Genomic DNA, 23,523 nt, shown 5'->3' on the forward strand with positions numbered 1-23,523 from the left:
CCCATGTTACTCATGACTGCATCGGTCATGGGTAACACTGTTTATTGTTGCGTTGTTTTTTTGTTTGTTTGTTTGAGGAAAAGTGAAAAAGGTTCTACAGTAAGTCGTACCTAAAAATTCACACAATAAGGAATATAAATAATATATAGAAAAAAGAAAAAATACAATTATTTCTTCTCAATGAATATTTCATTGTAGGCTTTTAAACAGGGTTGTATTCCTCAAATCTATCAGAAAAACATCAAGCTCTGGTAATGTTGTTAAATGTTTTTGTTTGTGTATAAAACATTTCATAGCAATCAGAAGCTCATTTGACTGAGTCGTTGGTTGAAGGAGTGTTAACTAGTGAAAGAGCAGCTGTAGTGAGTCCTGTAGTGTGCTGTAGTGAGTCCTGTAGTGTGCTGTAGTGAGTCCTGTAGTGTGATGTCGTGAGTCCTGTAGTGTGATGAAGTGAGTCCTGTAGTGTGATGTAGTGAGTCCTGTAGTGTGATGTAGTGAGTCCTGTAGTGTGATGTAGTGAGTCCTGTAGTGTGCTGTAGTGAGTCCTTCAGTGTGATGTAGTGAGTCCTGTAGTGTGATGAAGTGAGTCCTTCAGTGTGCTGTAGTGAGTCCTGTAGTGTGCTGTAGTGAGTCCTGTAGTGTGCTGTAGTGTGATGTAGTGAGTCCTGTAGTGTGATGTAGTGAGTCCTGTAGTGTGATGTAGTGAGTCCTGTAGTGTGATGAAGTGAGTCCTGTAGTGTGCTGTAGTGAGTCCTGTAGTGTGATGAAGTGAGTCCTGTAGTGTGATGTCGTGAGTCCTGTAGTGTGATTAAGTGAGTCCTGTAGTGTGATGTAGTGAGTCCTGTAGTGTGCTGTAGTGAGTCCTGTAGTGTGATTAAGTGAGTCCTGTAGTGTGATGAAGTGAGTCCTTCAGTGTGCTGTAGTGAGTCCTGTAGTGTGCTGTAGTGAGTCCTTCAGTGTGATGTAGTGAGTCCTGTAGTGATATAGTGAGTCCTGTAGTGTGATGTAGTGAGTCCTGTAGTGTGATGTAGTGAGTCCTGTAGTGTGATGTAGTGAGTCCTGTAGTGTGCTGTAGTGAGTCCTGTAGTGTGATGTAGTGAGTCCTGTAGTGTGCTGTAGTGAGTCCTGTAGTGTGATTAAGTGAGTCCTTCAGTGTGATGTAGTGAGTCCTGTAGTGTGATGTAGTGAGTCCTGTAGTGTGATGAAGTGAGTCCTGTAGTGTGATGTAGTGAGTCCTGTAGTGTGATGAAGTGAGTCCTTCAGTGTGCTGTAGTGAGTCCTGTAGTGTGCTGTAGTGAGTCCTGTAGTGTGATGTAGTGAGTCCTGTAGTGTGCTGTAGTGAGTCCTGTAGTGTGCTGTAGTGAGTCCTGTAGTGTGCTGTAGTGTGATGTAGTGAGTCCTGTAGTGTGATGTAGTGAGTCCTGTAGTGTGATGTAGTGAGTCCTGTAGTGTGATGAAGTGAGTCCTGTAGTGTGCTGTAGTGAGTCCTGTAGTGTGATGTAGTGAGTCCTGTAGTGTGATGAAGTGAGTCCTGTAGTGTGATGTAGTGAGTCCTGTAGTGTGATGAAGTGAGTCCTGTAGTGTGCTGTAGTGAGTCCTGTAGTGTGATGTAGTGAGTCCTGTAGTGTGATGAAGTGAGTCCTGTAGTGTGCTGTAGTGAGTCCTGTAGTGTGATGAAGTGAGTCCTGTAGTGTGATGTCGTGAGTCCTGTAGTGTGATTAAGTGAGTCCTGTAGTGTGATGTAGTGAGTCCTGTAGTGTGATGAAGTGAGTCCTGTAGTGTGCTGTAGTGAGTCCTGTAGTGTGCTGTAGTGAGCGTGTGCACTGTGCCCTGGCTGCAGTGTGGCGGTGGTGGCGACGGTCCTCCGGCCTCGGGAGCTTCCTGCGGGCGTGGCGGCGGCGTTCGTCCACCAGGTGGAGCTGGAGCGTCCGGGGGAGGAGCAGCGCCGGGCCGTGCTGCTCGGCCTCAGCGGGGACCTGAGCCTGGGCCGGGACGTGGACCTGGACCGGCTCGCCAAGCTCACCGCGGTACGTCACCACGGCAACGGCCTCATCGAGTCTCATCTGAAGTGTTCTTAAGTACTGTGAAGCTGAAGCGGTTGTTCCCGTTCCCCTGAAGTAGGCTGTGCAGTTAATAGGAAATAAACAGTAAAAAAACAATTCCAGAAAAATTCATCATGTCGCTGTCAATTATGACTCAATATCACAGCTGTTCTCAGTGGATGGAAAGTAGAGCTGAACTGAACTGAATTGCAATTATTTAACAGAATATTGCAATTGTGATTTAAATTTTCCCTCTCCTCCTCTTCCTCCTCTTCCTCCTCCTCTTCCTCCTCCCCCTCCTCCTCCTCCCCCTCCCCCTGCTCCTCCTCCTCTCCCCCTCCCCTTCTTCCTCATCTTCCTCCTACTCCTCCCCTTCCCCCTCCTCCTCCCTTCTTCTCCTCCTCCCCCCCCCCCTCCTCTTCCCCCCCCCTCCTCCTCCTCCTTCTCTTTCTCCTTCTCCTTCTCCCCCTCCCCCTCCCCCTCCCCCTCCCCCTCTCCCTCCTCCCTCTCCTCCCTCTCCTCCTCCTCTCCCTCCCCTTCCTCCTCCTCCTCCTCCCCCTCCCCCTCCTCCTCCCCCTCCCCCTCTCCCTCCTCCCTCTCCTCCCTCTCCTCCTCCTCTCCCTCCCCTTCCTCCTCCTCCTCCTCCTCAGGGTTTTGTGTTGGGGGATCTCAGTGCCCTCCTGGTTGAAGCAGGCAGAGCGGCCTGCAGGAGGCTGGTCCAGACCTGGTGAGACATAAAACCAGACCATGGTCCTTAAAGGACAGTAGGGAACTGAAGTCTTTGGTTGACCAGATGAGACACTTTTACAGACTGTTATGGTTGAATTCCAAAGTTGAGGTTGTATGTTTGTGTGTTTTTACTAATTGTGTGTTTTGAAAAAAACCCTTTTCAACTCTATTATCTCTTTTTAAAGCTGCACTAGTTAATTTTGCACTTTGTCGGCCCTGAGTTGAAGAGAGAGGCAACTGTTTGAATGTTGAGGACTTGATTACTCAGAAATCCTGTAGAGTGACATCAGTAAACTAAACTAGAATTTATAACCTCCTCCTCTCCTCTCCTCTCCTCTCCTCTCCTCTCCTCTCCTCTCCTCTCCTCCTCTCCTCTCCTCTCCTCTCCTCTCCTCTCCTCTCCTTTCCTCTCCTCTCCTTGTCTCTTCTCCTCCTCTCCTCTCCTCTCCTCTCCTCTCCTCTCCTCTCCTCTCCTCTCCTCTCCTTTCCTCTCCTCTTCTCCTCCTCTCCTCCTCCCCTCTCCTCTCTTCTCCTTGTCTCCTCTCCTCCTCTCCTCTCCTCTCCTTGTCTCCTCTCCTCCTCTCCTCTCGGGACACACAAACACACAAACCGCTCTCCAATTATAGTAGTGGGATGTCTTCTTATCAGGGTGTGTGTCTGTGTGTGTGTGTGTGTGTGTGTGTGTGTGTGTGTGTGTGTGTGGGGTGGGGTCATTTCCCTCTTCAGTCTGGATCGGTCTCTTCCTGTGTGGAGAGGATTTCCCACCAGTGAACAAACTGACAGCAGAATTTAATTTGGAAAAACAGGGAGAATCTAAAAAAAACTTGCCTAGTGCAGCTTTAACTCTTTACTTTGTTTGTCTTCCAAACTGTTAGTGCAGCAGGCGCATGCTCAGGCTCTCTTTACCTTGTTCTGACAAAACAAACTGAGTCCTGGTTTGTGTGCAGTGTGGGCCAGCAGGAGGAGGATCTGTGTTCCAGTGGAGTGATGATCCTGAACCAGGACTTCAGCTCGGCCCTGGAGACCCTGCAGGACGCCCAGTCCCAGGCCATCGGAGCCCCCAAGGTGACACACCCAGTCCTGAACTGACGGGGAAAATTATCCGGGCAGAACGGCCAATTTGAGGAATTTAACATTTTTTAATGAAAGTCAAAAACCTAACTAATCCTAACCCGATATTAAAAAAGTAAATAAATTGTCAAAAATCATCAGTATGTCAAACAATCACTACAGTGATAATCAAATGAAATCTTTATCAGTAACTAGTCACACAAAGAATAATCAATGATAGAGAAGGTGACAACAAGAAAATAATGGAATCATAAAAAGCCAAATCTGTATCACATCACAAATAGAGAAACCTAAAAAGTCATTGACTCCATGTCTAAATACCAGAAATCAAGAAAACAGAAAAGTATAAAAAGGTAAATCATAAAAAAATGTAAATAATAGTAAATAATAAGTAAATAATAAAAACAGTCAAATGATAGTTTGACTGTGATGTGGACAAAGTTGAGTTGAAACATCAGTCCTGCACCAAATAAATGAATTTGAACTGTCTGTGGTGAACAGACTCTGATCTGCTGAACACACTCAGGTCGGGGGTTCAGTTCCCTGTTTGACGGCTAGAGCAAGGCACTAAACAGACAGACAGGGTTTGGGGTTTCATTCCCTGTGTGAGGTGTTGTGGATCAAAGAAAGTGTCCACCAGATGGCAGATGTTGGTGTGTGGACTAGAAGTTTTCTCTTTCACTGCAGGTCTTTCCAGGCTTTGATAAGCAGCTCAAGTTTTGAAAAGCATCTGATCAGTGAAGGACTAACATGCTGCTTCTTCTTCTCCTGTTTTTAATTGTCTGGTCTCTGTGAAACTCTTTGTGATCAAACTGTTTGTTTTAAAAAGTTTTGTGTGTGTGTGTGTGTGTGTGTGTGTGTGTTGTGTGTGTGTGTGTGTGTGTGTGTGTGTGTGTGTGCAGATCCCTAATGTGAGTTGGCAGGACGTTGGCGGCCTCCAGCAGGTGAAGAAGGAGATCCTGGACACGGTCCAGCTTCCTCTGCAGCGTCCGGAGCTCCTGTCTCTGGGTCTGAACCGGACCGGAGTCCTGTTGTACGGACCGCCTGGCACCGGAAAAACCCTGCTGGCCAAGGCTGTGGCTACTGAGTGCTCCATGACCTTCCTCAGGTAGGACCTCCATCACCTTTGGTAGGACCTCCTTTGTCATGTCTGATGACCTTTCCACATCTTGTATACAGCCCGGTCTTCTCTGGGCTGTAGGAGAAGGTCAGAGATACAGAGGCCTAAAACCATAACTGATGACATTCTGATTACATATTCTTTACCTCTCCAATTAACCGGGATATTTAGAGGCCTTCCTTCCCTCCTCAGGGTGAGGTGGGAGAGAGCTGTCTTCGTTAGTAGAAAGGAAAAGTCACAGAAAATTCATGAAAAAGTCATGGAACAGGAAAAGTCATGGGCCTTATTAATAAAAATGTGTCTGTGGCTGCCAGCAGGGGGCAGCACAGAGCCAGGATGAGAGCTGGTGGAGGAGGGTCGACTCCATAGAGCAGATACTGAGGGATTTACCAGTTTAGTAATAAAATGGTACATCCACCCACCATGGAAGATGAGCCAAAAATGTGAGGTGAAAGAGGACATTTCACCTAGTTAGGTGAAATGCACTGTGTTCTGTGTGTGTGTGTGTGTGTGTGTGTGTGTGTGTGTGTGTGTGTGTGTGTGTGTGAGAGAGAGAGAGAGATACACACTTACGTTTTTGGCTCATCTTCCATCGTCTGGTAAACTAAAAAAAAATATACCTGCCAAGAATGATTTTTACCAGCCAAATTAAGTAATATACATTGTTCATGGAAATGTCAACCTTCCTTTTTTCAATACGTTTTCATGTATAGAATCAGATGTGTGTTTAAAACTTGCTCACTCCCTTATACAGTAGATCTTTTTTGTCTAAGTCTTCATTCTATTTAGAAAAATGAGTAGTTTTTTATTAATTTCAGACATCTGTTGTGTTTGTGTCTGTCCTGCAGTGTTAAAGGTCCAGAGCTCATCAACATGTACGTGGGTCAGAGTGAGGAGAATGTGAGAGAAGGTCTGTATCACTCATACATTATTACACATGATCTATCATCTATACATTAAACATATTATCTATCATGTAAACATGGCACATACTCTCCATTCTGCATACCTTCCTATTATACTATACTATACTATATTATATAACTTGGCCTATGTCTTTGTCCAGTAAAGATGGTGTTAAGAGTAGTAAGTTAAGAGTGATATCTTATCTTATGTTATCTTATAATACTAGTAATAATAATCTTTCTTTCTATAGCACTTTTCTAAGCACAGTTACAAAGCATTTTACAAAGCAAAATAAAAAACAAAACAGAAACAAATTGACAGCAAAAGAAATGTATAACATAAGAAATATAAAGTAAGCAGAAACATAACCATAACTGGGAGGTCAAAAGCAATGAATAAAAAATTATTACATTAAAGTAAGTCTATAAAATGAGTTTTAAAAAGAGATTTAAAACATGCTGCAGATTTATCCTCCTGATCTCCTCAGGCAGGTCGATCCAAAGTCCAGGAGCCTGATGGACAAGAACCAATCTATAATCTAGACTTTAGAACAGCCAATAGGAACCTCTTGTTTTTTAATCTAGCATTGCCTGGTGTCTCAGGTTTGAATCGGTCTGTATTAGACACTGGAGTTGGGAATCACTGTATTATTGCCTTAAGAGGGATCAATAAACCCTTCAGATCCCTTCAGGCCCCAGCAGCCCGCGGTGTGAAGCAGCTGACAGGCTCATGTGGTCTTGATGTGGTCTTGGTGTGGTCTTGATGTGGTCTTGATGTGGTCTTGGTGTGGTCTTGGTGTGGTCTTGGTGTGGTCTGGTGTGGTCTTGATGTGGTCTTGATGTGGTCTTGATGTGGTCTTGTGTTCAGTGTTCTCCAGAGCGAAGTCGGCGGCTCCGTGCGTTGTCTTCTTCGACGAACTGGACTCTCTGGCGCCCAGCAGGGGGCGCAGTGGAGACTCCGGCGGGGTGATGGACAGGTGAGGCCTTCCCTGCCAACAAGCAAACAAACAAACAAACAAACAAACAAACCTACCTGCAGTCATTACAGCCCATAATAAACAGGAAATGGCCTGGAACATACGTAGAGGTCTGACCAGGCCATCGCCAACCGGCTCAGTAAAACACCACCGAGGATTATTTTGTAGATTTATTCTGCCTCCTGAACAAGAGGTTCTGGTGAAATTTCTACATATATGCCTCCGTAAAGAATTAGAATCGTTTTGTACGAGTATTTCTTAGTAAAGACGTGACACACCCAGAGTTTGAGTTCAAGCGTTTACTGCCAGGAGCTTCTCGTAAGAAAAGTGAGTGAGAAGAGTGTTGACAGTCTGTGGACCTTTCCTCCTGTGTGGGGAAGAGTTTTCAGACGTCTGGTTTCTCAGCTCGATGTTTCTCTGCGGTTTTCGACGGTGTGAAGCTGCGTAAATATCAAGCATGGCGGCACTGCCATAAGAGAGTCAAGTCAGCTTTATTTATACAGCACTTTATCACATGCAAAGGGCTTTACAGGGAGTCATTCCTTTGTTCCCCAGGTCTAGGGTTACGGTTAGAGTTAGGTTCAAAATCAAATAAAATAATAACCATTGGTTTTGTTGTGTTTGTATAGCTGTTTTGAAGCCTTGTTCCAATAAAAAAACCTGGATAATATTTATGAAATATTTTAACTTGAAACGGGTCAAGTTTGACCCAAACACAATAGGAGGGTTAATGTGTGTTTACAGAATATTGAACTGGGGAACTTAGGACCCTGGGAACATAGATACGCTCCCCTTTACAGACCATATCATACACCCTACTACATCATATACGAGCCATATACCGTACGATGTAGAATGTATTTGATGATACAAGGAGCCCGGGTGCAACAATTAGGCTACTCTGCCCATTTTTCACTGTTAACAGAATCAGAATCAGAATCAGAAATACTTTATTGATCCCCGAGGGGAAATTGGTTACATTGCAGCTGCTCACATTGTAGAAGTGAATATATACAAGCGTAGAGAAATTATAAGAAATTATAAGAAAAATAGAAATACGAAAGTAAGAAATATGTAAAATATGTGCATTATACTACAATATATAACAATGAGAATAAAAATAATAATAATAATATAGAAATAAGAGAAATAAGAATTCTGTACAATATGCATCATACTCCAATATATACATACACCAGTGTAAATAATTAAATAATTAATAAGTATTGCACAGTTGAATTATTGCAGTTGAATTATTGCACAAAAAAATTGGTATTGCACAGTTAGATATAAGTTATAAGTTATGGGTTATAACTGCTGACAGGGTGAAATAGGTTCAACAGGTGTAACAGAAGAACAGGCTCATTAATATTAACGACCCCTCCGTTCCGATCGGCTAACCGTTTCCAGAGTGAAACGTGAGACGCCGCGGCCCGGCGGCTACAGGTAGGGAAAACTCTCCGGTTAATAAACAACGACAACCGCTCAACCGCTTTGAAAAAACACTTTGTTAGTCTATTATTTCTTACAAAAATGATAATGAGCGAACCTTTGTGATGTCACAAAGTTACGGAAGTCCAAACGGCTCGTTTAGAGGCTCGCTGCACTAATATGGATTGTGTGGATTTAGCTTTGATACTTTCACCATGTTTAGGTAGACCATCCAACTCCTTTATCACCACAGAGGAAGAGGAGTCCTGCTTTACACCATGTGGAGCTTTAAAGCTATAATGCATCCAGCAATTTGAAAGTGTTGAGAACATAAGTTGAAATGCAACAATCAAAGTATACAAATATATATAACACTCCACTGTCTATGAAGAGATGTGTGATGTTAAAACTGCCTGACATGAAAGACACGGAGACAGAAACGGCCTGTTCTTGGTAAGGCTCAGAGAGAGGCTGGAAGATGAACGTGGAGAAATGGATTGAGAGTGTTTTGGTTCATGACACCACACACACAGCTTTGAACGGCACAAAATAAAACTCTGGAGGATACGGACCTTTAATTCCTCCAGTAGCTCCGTACCTCATGTACCTCCATATGTCATGTTGTTCTTTGCTGTATCCTGTCCGTCCGTTCTGCTGCGAGGCCCCGGTCTCCCTCGGGCTCAGTGAGGTGTCTCTGGGTTGCAGGGTGGTCTCTCAGCTGGTGGCCGAGCTCGACGGTCTTCACTCGTCCGTCGGGGTTTTTGTGATCGGAGCGACAAACCGTCCGGACCTGCTGGACCAATCGCTGCTCCGGCCCGGCAGGTCAGAGGTCACAGATTTAGATTCGTTTTTCTGTCTGAATATTACCATTCCATATTAATTAAGATCGTAATATGAATTGCAACCCATGTGGACACAACTTTCTCTACATCATTTCTCTACATATTTCGGTAACACTTTACAATAAGGGTCACTAAGTTAAGGGTTAGTTAATGCTTAATAAGCATTAACTAACCCTTAATTAACAGTTAACTTATGTGTAATTTACTAATGGTGTTCATGTTAACTAAGGTATTAATTTATACATTATTTAATAGTTTATAAAGATGAGTATTAAATAATGCATAAATTAATACCTTAGTTCACATGAACACCATTAGTAAATGATTACCAGACACATTAGTTCACTTTTAATTAAGGGTTAGTTAATGCTTAATTAGCATTAACTAACCCTTAATTAATGTACCCTTATTGTAAAGTGTTACCCATATTTCTTAATGTTTTAGAATATTTGAAATAAGAAAGATTTCCTCCACCAGTTAATGTGCAGTTCACAGCCTCTACTGATTTGGAAATTGCCACAAATATTGTGATTAAGATATTTTTTCAAATTAATTGTGCAGCCCAAGGCCACTGGACACACTGTCCAGTTTCCATGTACAATATGCAGATGATGCAGGCAGCCCTTGGGCCAATTAGTTGTTGTAATTAATTAATGTTGGTCCCCAGAGTTAGAACAGAATTCGGCAAAAAAGCTTTTAAACACGCTGCCCCTTCTTCCTGGAATAATGTACAGAAGGACCTGAAACTGTCAGAGCTGATCACTGTGGGGGAATTTAAGTCAATTTTAAAGGATCGAGAAAATAGTGCTCTTGGTCAATGTGATGTTGACCTGTTTATGCATCATAACTGGATTTTTGTCCTTGACCTTGTATTGCATATTAACTGGATACTGTGTTCTCTCGTTTGCAGTGTGACAGTTGTATTTGTCTGTTTGTATTGTTTGTGTCTATTTGTTGTAACAATGTTTATCAATCAATCAAACTTTATTTATATGGCACCTTTCAAACAAATCACATGCAATTCAAAGTGCTTTATAAGTGATTGACAAAACGTAGGATGTTAGAAATGGATTTAGAGACTAACACACACCAAAACAACCAATCAACCCCCCCCCCAAAAAAAAAAAAAAGTTAATTGAATAAGACACCAATAAAAGATGGGTAGTTAAGAAAATAAAAGATAAACTGCTCTTATGCTGCTCTCTTGGCCAGGTCACTCTTGAAAAAGAGATTTTAAGACTTTTACCTGGTTAAATAAAGGATATGTATATATAATTAGTAACAAGATACATCGTCTTATCGCCTTTCAAAGTTTTATATTTTGACCTTTAATTATAGCGCCTCCATCAGGCTAATCGGTATAATTTTTTACGTCAGAACACAGAGCCAAAATGCATCATCTCCAAGTTTCATCAAAATCAGACCAGTGATATCTGAGATGTTGGACTGGGTCTAAACCTCAGAAGGTCTAAATCTCCTCCTGTCTTCATCAGGTTTGATAAGCTGGTCTACGTCGGTATCAACGGAGGACCGAGGCTCTCAGCTGCAGGTTCTCAAGGCCATCCTCAGAAAGTAAGTAGAACGCCTGAAACTGGTCTCTCTCCTGCTCCTGTGGTGGAGAAACTGGTCTCTCTCCTCTTCTCTGATGGATCTCTCTCTGTATGATTGTTGAACTTCTCTTGGTGACAAAATGGCGGCTCTAGAAAGAAGCCCTCGCTCTTTGATCCTGAGGGACTGACACCAAAACCTGACGTTTACCGCTGAGGTTTTACATCCTGAAACATTTTCTCATATCAAACTCCACTGTTTTGTTTTTTTTAAAAGACAAATGCATAAAAATAAAAACAGGAGTACACATATACACAAATAAACATATTTAGTCAGAGGTTTCAGGGAAAAAAGTTTCATAATGTTTCATTAGCTTATTACTTTTTTGTTGTTTAATAAACTGAGTGATGTAAGTAGAGAATTCAGTTCTAGGAGAAAGGGTGAGATCTTAGGTAGTGATTTAGAAAACTTTTGTTTGTGAATAAAAAACTTTGCATATAGGTTAATGAAATTAATCAGATATTCAAGAGCACCATCATCTGGATTATCATAGTAACAGAGTTAGCAGCTTCAACAAAGTCAGACTCTAGATCTGTCCAAAATTTTCGGGATATTTCACAATCAAAAAATAGGTGAGAAATTGTTTCTATATTATGTTTGCAGAAGGTACAAGAAATATCAGTGTCTAAACTTAGCAATAAGACAATTAGCAGGGTATATCTTATGTAAAATTTTGAAATGTACTTCCTTAGCCTTGTTTGAAATACAATACTTATAAGGTAAGAGCCAAGCCCTTCTCCAGTTTATGTTCTCAATTTGAGACCTCCAGAAAAACTTGCCTCTAGGAACAGTTTTATTCTTTCTTTGAAAAGTTTGGCGAATATGCTTGTTGTTACACTTTATATCTGTCAGTTCAATTCCATCCAACATCAGTAAAGGCTGTGTTATTGTCAAACTCGTGACGTCACCTCGTCTACGATTGGCCGGTTATCCACCAAGAAGAGAAACACAACAAAAATACAAAACTACTAAATGGAGCCAGGAATTGAATGTCCATCACCAATAGCTGTTTTTAAACACTGTCAAAGTGTTTTATGGTTTCTCCTCAACCCAACACTAACCTCTTCTCAGGCTAAAAACGTTTCTTTGTGAGGATGTATATTTTCTCTGTGATATATATTTTGATGGTTGCACTACTTTTATATGGAATTTGCTTTTATTGTTTTCATATAAAGCTCATTTAGTTTCCTTGTGTCTGAAGAACGGTTTCCAAATGAAGTTTGACTTGACTTGATCCTCGGTGTCCAGGTTCCAGCTGGACCCTGGGGTGAATCTGGAGGAGGTGGTGGAGCGTTGCCCCGCCCACATGACGGGCGCTGACCTTTACGCCCTCTGTTCTGACGCCATGACAACCGCCATCAAGAGGAAGATCTCACTCATCGCTGATGGTAAGAGGACAGTAACACCTAAAACCTGGTTTTTAACATAAATCCAAGTTGGATTAGCAGCTGTTATGACGCATTCGTTAAGGCCGTTTTCACACCGAGTTTGTTTGAAGGGTTTTTTCTAGACCCAAGACTGAAAGCTGTTTTCAAACTCGGGTGCGGTCCAGAAAAGCCTTCACTTACACTCACACACAGTGGTGGAAGAAGTACTCAGATCTTTTACTTCAGTAAAAGTAGAAATACCACAGTATAAAAATACTCTGTTACAAGTAAAAGTCCTGCATTCAAAATGTTACTTAAGTAAAAGCACAAAAGTATTAGCATCAAAATGTACTTAAAGTAACAAAAGTAAAAGTACTCATTATGCAGAATGATGCATTAATGTGTAAGCATCACTTTAATGTTGCAGCTGGGAAAGGTGGGGCTGATTCCCACTACTTTATATACTGCTGGGTAGCTTATAGTAATCTATAATAATACATCACAATTTATTAGTTGATTATATTGTATTGTATTCATAATCTGAATCTGCAAAGTAACTAGTAACTTAAGTTATCAGATAAATGTAGCGGAGTGAAAAGTACAATATTTCCCTCTGAAATGTAGTGGAGTAGAAGTATAAAGTAGCATAAAATGGTAATACTCAAGTAAAGTACAAGTACCTCAAAATTGTACATAAGTACAGTATTCGAGTAAATGTACTTAGTTACTTTACACCTCTGCTCACACAGCAGTTTAGGTTACAGCAGAGGGCCCATACTGAGCAAAGCAGACTAAAAGCCCAGTTCATGTGCACCAACTTCCTTACTGACTGCTATAAGCACTAATTAGGAGGGAAAACCCAGAGTTTACAGGGTATACTTGTAGAATACAAAAGTGCAGAATAATGTGCTAATAAGTGGATTGTAATGACTAATAATGAACCAAAACACTAGTAATATATATGTTAATAAGCAACTTATTAATAGTTAATGTGTTCCCTAATCTAATTTCTTCCATGTTTACAAAAAGTGTCGTTGGTGAAGTAGAGCGGTATACATTTTGCAGACACACTGTGGTTCAGAAGAGTTTTCATGTGTGTGAAAACAAACCTGTGAGGGTGAAAAACACCGAAACATCTCAGGTTCACACTCAAGTCATCGGCCTGAGTGTGAAAACGCCCAGTGCTGCTGCCAGGGAACCTGATGAAGCTCATTAATACTGACTGTGACATCACTCAGCCTGTAGACAGTATCCAGTAGATGGATGTATGATGGATGTATGATGGATGTATGATGGATGTATGATGCTATTTCAGTATCCAGGACAGACTGTGTATACAGTATTCAAGTTTCCAATTTCCAAAACCAGTTTGACCGCCGTGCATCAGCTCATACCAATGAGAATTAGTAAAGTAGTATTAGTATTGTTAGTACTGTAAGTATTAGTATTTATTGTCCTGTTGAATGTTTAGGACTGACTGGTAAGAGGCTGAAATCAGATATTAAAACTTCTGCCTCTGTCACAGCATGTTTTCATATTTCTTGTGTTGTTTCACAGATTTACTGATTCTGTTTGTGTGTATTGGAGCAGATGTGAGGAGCAGGACACACACAGGACATCAACTCGTTCACAAAATAACCTTCAAAGCATTTTCTTTACTACAGTGCAAAAAAAATCTCTCATAATTCATCATTTCACAAAAATGAAAGCATTATCAAATTTGTAGTGGAAATGTAGAAACGATCTAAATCCCTTCATGTAAGGTGCTGCTTTACTAAGACAGAAAACTCTTCAAGTCCTCTAACACACATGAATCAGAAAATGGCAAAATCACGATATAATAACTTAAATATCTGTATTGACCGCTGCAGTGTTTCACCACAGGAGAATCCCTGGACTGCACACCGCTTCATCTGATTCAAACTGAGGAAACGCTGTGTGTTCACACATTAGAGTTCTTTGATAAGCACTGAAAATGAAATTATTTAGAAAAACATCACCGCTGTCATGTGAAAACTAACTTCAGTTTTGGTGATTTTCATGTTTTAGCTTCAGTTGAAAGACTCAGTCCAGCCTCAGTCTGATGAAACTCTAAAGCATCGTGGTCAAGAAAGAAGAAAGCAGATAGAAACGAGCTCGTTAGAGAAAAGTTGGCAGTTTGAAAACACCCAACGTTTTCACCCGACAGCAGTGATACTGTATAGAAATATGTCACTAGAAACTGAAACTGAATTATTTATATTTGAATTGCTCAACTTGAATAATTGCATTAAAAAACTGAATTTGAATCACATAATTTGAAATTGAATTTATTAGTTTGAAACTGAATTCCAATAAACTTAAAACTGAATGTAATATTATGAAATTTAATTAATTTGCTCTGAAACTGTATTCAGTTTTCACAATTCAAATTCAGTTCTTGCAACAATACAAATTCAAATTATGTGATTCAAATTCAGTTTTTTAATGCAATTATTCAAGTTGAGCAATTCAAATATAAATAATTCAATTTCAGTTTCTAGTGACACATATTTCTGCCCATATATATTGCACAGTCACTCTGTTTAGCAAATGACATGATAATCTGATTAGTGCTGGGCAGTACGCTTGAAATCAGTATCACAATGATCATAAGGATTTTTTTTTCAATATCAAGATATATATCACAATATGGCTCACGTCGGCAAAGTCACATTAAATAATCAAAATATGTTCATCCCATTGAACTGAATGGTAATATTGTGATGTCAAACAAAACTGAAAGTTTCAAATAATATTCCCACCATTCCTCATTTTGTCAGAGTTTTTAAATAAAATCTGCTTGTTCTCATCAGTTCAGACAGCAGGATTGTGTGTCATGATTTCTCAAAATCACCAGATCATCACCATATGAGATGAAGATGAACGATAATATTGAATAATCACCCAGCACTAAAACTGCCATAAAGTGCAGCAGTGGCTCCTGTCTCAGCCTCTCCATTCACACTCTTCCTTCCTCTGTCCCTTCCTCCCTTCCTTCCTTCCTTCCTCCCTCCCTCCTCGCTCCCTCCCTCCTCGCTCCCTCAGGTCTGGACTCAGAGGATTCTCCTCTCCTGCTCTCCGCTGAGGATTTCTCCGCAGCGTTAGAAAGCTTCAAGCCGTCGGTTTCAGACCAAGAGCTGCTCAGATACAAACACATTCAGCAGAAACTCACTGCAAAGTAAGAAACCCCAACGCTCCAGCTGTCTAATTTAAACTGCCAATCACCTCTGAAAATGATCGTTATGATTGTAAAATATTGTAAAATATTGTAAAACTGCAAAATGTAAATTATGTAAACATTGTGAAGGAGTTTTAATGAGTGAAGTTCAATTTGTAAACTGTAAAATCTGTCAATAAATACAGCAGGAATGCTCACTGATGAAGACAAACATGCTGTGATTCTGTTCTCCCAGCTGCATCACCCGCTAACGAGTTAAATTCAGCCAATCAGGGGGAGAGTTGCTTCCTGCAGCCGAAGCTCGTTAGTCGTCTCGGTTCGTCTTAACGAGGTTTCTGCTGCTTTCCACTAAACTCACGGCAGGAACGTTTTTTTCTTATTTTGTTTTTTACACAATTACTGCATTACTACTACCATATACCATTAGTAGTACTACATTACTACTACCATTCATCATTACTAGTACTACATTACTACTCCCTTATACCATTACTAGTACTACATTACTCCTACCTTATACCATTACTAGTACTACATTACTACTACCATTTACCATTACTAGTACTACGTTACTACTCCCTTATACCATTACTAGTACTATGTTACTACTACCTTAAACCATTACTAGTACTACATTACTACTCCCTTATACCATTACTAGTACCTCATTACTACTACCATTTACCATTACTAGTACTACATTACTACTACCATTTACCATTACTAGTACTACATTACTGCTACTTTATACCATTACCATCACTAGATTATTACTTCTACTGATCACTGATATACAGTTGCTTACTAGATTATACCATTACTACTAGTACTACATTATTACTACCAAATACCATTAGTACTAGTACTACATTACTACTACCAAATACCAATACTGCTAGTACTACATTACTCCTGCCTTATACCATTAATACTAGTAGGCTACTACATTATTACTAATACCATTACTAGTAGTACTGCATTACTACTACCAAATACCATTACTACTTGTACTAGATTACTACTAATACCATTACTACTTGTACTAGATTACTACTAATACCATTACTACTAGTACTACATTACTACTACCAAATACCATTACTACTTGTTCTACATTACTACTGCCTTATACCGTTACTACTACTATTACTAGATTTCTATTGCCCTACACCAATTCTACTATTACTGCATTCCTACTACCTTATACCAGTACTACTATTACTAGATTATATAATAATCAGTGTAAAACATACCGGCTCAGTATATACTGTCGTTATATGTTACTTCAGTAGGTTTTCATTTTTCATCTGATCCACCCGGCTGCCAGCCTGCACTCACTGCCGGCATGTCCTGACTCTTTATGGAGGATCGCTATACAGTTCACAACAGCCAATATTACTTCTTGAAAAACCGATCCCAGAACACAGAAAAAAAAAGATGGGTCTTTCCACTTTAGCTGGTGAATTAGATCTGACTGTCAGACCCACCATGGAACCACCCTGATGAAGGCCATGTGGCTGAAAACGTCTGCGGGTCGATGGATTAAAGCACAGTGTTGTGTGAATGAGATGAACAGAGCCGGACCAACCCAGTCTGCACCTGGCTGTGCTGCTGCCTTCTCTCTGCACCCACCAAGGAACACAGAATATCAGTTACATGAGTAGAGATGGGCAGGAAGTATTGCAAGTACTGAAAACTATAATATTCATTTAATTATGCATCAACCATGATCAGAAATCATTTATATTACTCATAAATATTGGGACATTCTATCAGTCCTTGGTTACCTGTACAGGTCTTTGCTGTCTACATCTACTTCAGTGTAACTCCACCACTCATACTGTGCTATTAAATGCTATTAGTACATGCAGTTTACAGTTAGACAGTGCAGATCTACCAAGAGAGGCGGGGCTAAACAGCAAAACACACCCCACCCCCCTCCCTCCAACATCTAAACGTCTAGTTAGCATTGCTGTTAGCCCGTCATGATGTTAGCATGTTGACTTTTACATATCTGCCAGTTTCTGCTCTAAACAGTTTATAAAATGGTAAGAAATAATAACTTAGTAATGCTGAAACAAGCTTAGAGAGACTGGTAGCAAGGCTAGCCAGTTAGCTATAGCCTGCGGTAATGCTAACACGTATAAAGAGAGACTTGTTACCAGCTAGCGAGTTAGCTGTATAGCCTGCTGTAATGCTAACAGGTGTAGATAGAGACTGGTCGCGTGGCTAGCCAGTTAGCTGGACCTTCATGTTCTAAATAAGCTTTGATCTGATGTTTTAATTTGTTTCAACAATCTAAATGTTTGTTTTTTGAGTTTGTAAGATGCCTCTGTATTAGCACTGGCATCTCAACAAAATTTAGCAACACAGCCCTTCCTCAACCCGGCTGAAGGGAAACGTTGACCGCTAGCTGAAGGATTTTGACTCCTTCAGGAAACATTAAGAAGAGCCCAGCATCACCCAGTACACCAGTTAATGATAGCAACTGGGCTGTTATGTTCTCCATCCAGGAAATTATAAACAGCAAATCAATTAAAAACTATTGAAGTTCATCACAAGACAAACAATGTCCAGAATCTTTTGAAATTGGGGTTGGAGGATACATCAGATCATCTGAGCCACCCTGTTAATCAATAAGAATATTCGGTGCCACTTTATATTAAGTTGTTAGTTTATTTTTTTAAATATATCACTTGTTACAGCAAGTCAATATGGGTAACAAAGATTAGGCTTCCCTGATGGACACACTGATGGATGTCATATGTAGATTTTAAGAATAGGCTGAAATTGCGATTCATCAGATATTTTGAAATCTTCCAATTTGGTCCTTTCACACAGATGTGGAATGACAGGCAATCAAAACTACATGGAGTAGAGAACTTAATATAAAGTGTTACCATGTTAGATTCAGCTGTCAAGATGTTGGACGCTTTTCCATGATTTCAGAAGTCTGTTTTTTTGGGGGTTTTTTTGGTGAATCCATCATAGCAAAATGACCATATGACTGCTGTACATCTACCATAACCAGGTGTGGACTGATCTCGCGTAGCCACACCTCCGGCTCAGGCGATGGAGATCTGGAGAAATTTAAACCCAACAGCTGGTTAGAAAGGGGGCGGGGACGCTGTGAGCTGTCGGCATCATCAGGGCGGAGCTGTGGGCGGGGCTATGGGCGGAGCCTGGCACTGGCGCTCACTTGTGTGGACAGTTGTTTTCCTAATAGTGGGATCACTACAGTAACAATATACAGTATAACCCATGGATGATAGAGGAAGGCTCTGCTTGGTCATAACTTTGTTTCAAAGAAAAACATTTGTTTCCATTTTATCCAGTGCTTGGGTTTGTTATCAATGCATTTGATATATAGCTATAGAAACAATTTTCTCTCTCCCATGTACATAATGCATCACATAAATCAACCTTTTACCATATCCTGTTGGTAAACACGCCATTAAATCCCTGTTGTCCAGCAGTCTTCAAGCTGAGAAGCTGCCAAGGCTTCATCAGCTCGATCTGGTGTGATGAGCACACTTCTGCCAAAACGTCTTGATTCAAACTTTTCACTCAAAGAGTTAGTATATTAACCCGAATTTACCCGAAGTAGCTGGCGTTGTAGCTGGATGGAAACTTGAAGCCACGCAGAAAAACAAACCAGAAGTGCCGTTCCCAGGGGGCTTGTGGGAGAATCCTGTTTCAAACTCAGAGCCAATCAGAGCTGCCTTCGGCTCAGAGAGGTTTCACTATCCCACCATTTATGATGAGAATTTCTCCAGACCTCCATCGTTTGAGCTGCAAATGCGGTTACTTGAGATTAGGTGTGGCCATCAGAACTTTGGATCTAGTAAATGAAAAGTTCTGTTCCAAAGTTTATATATCCACATTAGGGAAAAAAAAAAAAACATTATCTGAATTTCATCATTCAATATGTCTAAAATCTAGCAGTTCCAGTCTATAAAAATGTCTCATTTAGTCAACCAAGGACTTCAGTTCCTTAAGTGCACCTCATCCAGCATCATGACAAGTCTTCTGAATCTTAGTTCATCAGCTCATTTTGCCAATTTCTGTAGTGAGCAGAGCCAGGACCAGGAGCCATGTTTCTTAGGTGTTTCGTCCTATTCTTGACACAGCAAACTGCTTTTATCATCAAGGCTTGAGTGAAGTGATGTAACTTTTACACTTATTGGATGTATGCCATTTGAGAATTCATATTTTGCGTAAATGTGTGATTAATCAGTTTGTTTAAACTATTTTGATCTGACAGAAGAATGTGAGGCAGGAAGTGCGTCCCGTCAGGCTAGCATTTAATCAACAAGCTCAGCAGCTGGTTTGGATACTTGGCTCCTCTGAGAGACTCAAACACATGGACCTGGGACTGGGAAAGAGTCTGAACTAAGAACACAGGGACAGTCAGGTTTGTTCAACTTAAAGGTTGTCTTTGGATGGGAATAATGTACAAGTCACACGCAATACAGTCTAATGAGCCAAAACAGATGTGTATTTGAAGAAGAAGGGGTAAAGCTGGGCGTCCAGGTCTGGGTTAGTCCGGGTTAGTCAGGAGGTCTAGATCTCTGTGGGTCATCCTCTGGCTTCACTCTGTTTTGTGGCTCCTGGATTTTAGTTCGTTGCTGGGGCAAAGATCCAAAACGTAGGTTTTCCTTTTCTTTGTCTTCCATATCTAACTTGGACAAGCAGATCCTGTCTGGTAAGGACTCAGGTGAAGTGGGGCATCCGGCTGCAGGTTCTGCAAGACAAGGAACATGGTTCTTTGCATTGATTGCATTTAACAGTGTGTTATCACGGAAACAGTTTTCTACATTGTGCTCTTAAAATATAAGGCAGGGAAATCAAAACAGACATCAGACAAATGCTAAGACAGAAAAAAGCATGCTTTTATCAGAAATATTCAGAATTATCAAGAAGAAGTATATCGTCTATTCAACAACCACAAGCTGAACACAAACCCCCTTACAGCCAATGGAAGTCCGTCACGGAGCGATGTAACCTCAACCTGTCTAATCAGCTGACTATACAGTTTGGTCTCCAGTTTCATTTATTAAATTATATAACTGCTGCAGGCTGGACTGACCTCATTCCTCACCGCCAGCGATGATTAGTCCAGTTTTTCATCCTATACTATATGACAATGTGGACTAGAATGCAATACATAGCGGCTGGACAAATACAGCAATCAAATGAAGAACAGAGGAATGTCCGCTCACTGTTTCAATGCCCCCAAAACATGAGGTTTATTCAGAAAGACTTTTTGAGAGCGCTGAAACAGTGAGCGGACATTCTTCTGTTCTGCAAATTTAGCCCCGAGGGACACTAGTAGATGAAGTTATTTCCACAAATCATTGAACAGAAATAATTAGCGGTCTCCTGCTTGGATTTTACGTACTGAGAGAAGGAAGTGAAGTGTGATTTGTGCAGTTTAAATCAATAAAATTAGTGGGTACGATATGAAGAGGGGTTTTTTTTCGAGCGGTTACATCACCAGACTAAAGCAGAATCCTCATATCTAAAGCAGAAAGCCAAAGCAGGCTGCAGGAATATTTGAACTCATATATACATTTTTAAGCTTTAAAAGTCGTGTTTGTATTGTTTGTAACCAATGGAATAACCAGCACTTTAAACCTCACTTTCCATCTGCAAGTCTTTCTCTAAGAATCTGTAGTTATTTTCCCTCATTTTGCTCAAAGAGAGACAGAGATTGGCTTTAACTTTGCACATGAAAATACTACGCAGTGTCCATTCAATTAACAACCAGAAATTTACCAAACATCAGTTACGGTTTTAAAACTTTGACGGACACAAATCACCAACGTCTGATCTTAGGAGCTGAGCTGGCATCTTCTTGTTTTAGATTTCTCTGCTCACCAGAAGTCGAAGAGACTGTAGGATTTTCATTAGGTCCTAGTTTTTTTTTCTGTGGTGATTTCAAGCGAACAAGCGGGAAATACAACAATGATCTGCAACCGGATCGCCTTTGGGTTTCGCTTACGCTAAAATCGAACTTGTTTTCGCCGATTACACGGATATTTAGCCACCGGTTTGTCTTGTTTCAACCAGCTCTTCATGTCTTTTCACTGGGGGTGGGGTTCAGTATTCCTCCATGCAACATAAGCCATATTTACCGCTTACGTGGCCTTTGCTACTTTTGTGCGCTTCATCCTTTTCCTCCTCATGAGGGTCACCTGAGGCCTCTTCAACCCCGCGATCAGCAGCAGCAACCTGGGCCGCGACTTGGTGAGCCAGCTTCTCAGTAGCGTCCCCTTGGGAAACCTGGAGGAACAGCAACAACAACGACATTCAACCACAGTCAGTATCTACACCTGCCGTCCACCTCCACCCTGTGCCACATGTTTTTACATTTTTACTACTTAGATTCTCCACCACAGTGCTTCTCAAAAAAAACAAAAAAAACAAAATGACAGGATTCCCTCCCTAACCCCAACCCCCTGTTACAGTAAAGCAGTGAACTTTGACACCAAACAATGATTTTTGTTTTCCCTTTTCAAGCTATTTCATAATTGGTAACACTTTACAATAAGGGTCACTAAATTAAGGGTTAGTTAATGCTTAATAAGCATTAACTAACCCTTAATTAACAGTTAACTAATGCGTAATTTACTAATGGTGTTCATGGTAACTAAGGTATTAATTTATACATTATTTAATAGTCATCTTTATAAACTATTAAATAATGTATAAATGAATACCTTAGTTAACATGAACACCATTAGTAAATTACACATTAATTAACTGTTAATTAAGGGTTAGTTAATGCTTATTAAGCATTAACTAACTGCCTAGCCTAATTACCTTATTGTAAAGTGTTACCTAATAATTGTTGGAAGAAGCATAGAGGCTGCACCTATTGTCCCCCGAGAACAAGGCTTAACACAAAGAGTACAACAACATGATATGTATATTAGAAATGTATTTTTTCCACAATCCATGAATCATCTGTTGGCCTGTCAGGCTGTAAAATACTAATCTAGATCACAACAGTCCCACAGCGTCGTCGTTTTCTCGTCCTCCTACCCGTTTCTGCCCTGTAGGAGGTTCAGCATCCTGCTGAGATCAGATTATTCAAATTCCTTTTATAATACAATCTTTTGTAATTTCAAAGCGATATGTTTCATCAGAGCTCTGGCATGAAATACCAAACGCTTAAAAAAAAAATTACCAGAGATCAGCTTAGCCATTTTAAAACTTAGAATATTTGAGTCCAGAAGTATTGTTTTTTTTGCCATAACAGTCACAAAACAAGTACAAATTTTGGACATTATTCAGATATTTGTTCTTTTCTTCCTGCAAAACTTTTATGATTTTGATTTTTTGTTTTTTTTGGCACCTTTTTTTGGCACCTTGAAACCTTGTTTCCATCAGTTGGTTTCCATTCTGTACTGAACACTGGATTTAAAACAAGATGACACTTTCTTTCTGAAAATTGTCTCCATTGTGTCTTAATCCAGCCTAACCTCCTAGACGCTGTACTGAGGCTTTAGTAAACAGCCACAACTGAAGCTCTAAGCTCCTATTCATTCTAATGGGAGATTACTGGTCCTCATCACATCCCTGAGCGTTTTCACTCCATTCATTTCCATTGATATTTGAGTGATTGTTGTAGATATTTGAGGTGTCTGAGCTCCATTTTCAGATGGAGCATCATGTGGAATAATCTGCTGAACTGCTGTCAGGACTGAAGCAAACAGCAAGTTAAAGGCAAAGGATTCTGGGAAAATCACTAGCTAAACCATTCATCTATCATCATTTAAACTAATTTATCACCATCTAAACCAATCACCTGTCATCATCTAAACATCTTGTCATTCAAGCTGTCTAATCAGGAACTGATTCACACCTGGACTCCAGGTGGAAACAATTAACTTAATTAACTAACTGGTAGGATAGAAAACCAGCAGTTAAGAACCACTGGTCTGAACCAGTCTAAACCAATCATCATCTAAACCAATCATCATCTAAACCAATCATCTATCATCATCTAAACCAATTTTCACTCTAGCATTGCATCAAATCGGTGGAAACGTTTTCCAAAGAGCCTTAGAGTACAAACAGCTACTCATTTTTTCTGTTTTTTCATGTAAAGTGTGGCTGGTTCAGGGAATCGAACCCCCGGCCCTGAGCTACACAGGGAGTTGAACCTTTCACCCCACCGTGTGTGAGCACATGAACTCACTCCGGTTTTCCCAGGGTTCTTAGCTC

General features: G+C 40.6%; 1 protein-coding gene across 1 annotated transcript; it reads left to right on the forward strand.

The window, feature by feature from the left end:
- Positions 1 to 1,840: 1,840 nt before the first annotated feature.
- pex6 (peroxisomal biogenesis factor 6) lies at positions 1,841 to 15,474 on the forward strand (the record flags this gene model as incomplete). Its single annotated transcript, XM_071542636.1, is given in 11 exon segments — positions 1,841 to 2,027; positions 2,693 to 2,769; positions 3,719 to 3,836; positions 4,745 to 4,950; positions 5,811 to 5,872; positions 6,736 to 6,844; positions 8,981 to 9,097; positions 10,611 to 10,641; positions 10,643 to 10,689; positions 11,974 to 12,113; positions 15,159 to 15,474. Coding segments are annotated over 11 exon segments (1,231 nt in total), but the record flags the coding sequence as incomplete, so codon positions are not given.
- Between the last annotated feature and the right edge of the window lie 8,049 nt (positions 15,475 to 23,523).

This window comes from Centroberyx affinis, unplaced genomic scaffold (genome assembly GCF_046629955.1).
Source record: "Centroberyx affinis isolate AG114_WGS23_722 - 3 ecotype Tasmania unplaced genomic scaffold, CSIRO-AGI_Caff_v1 ptg004140l_1, whole genome shotgun sequence".
In the NCBI taxonomy this organism is placed as follows: Eukaryota; Metazoa; Chordata; class Actinopteri; order Beryciformes; family Berycidae; genus Centroberyx; species Centroberyx affinis.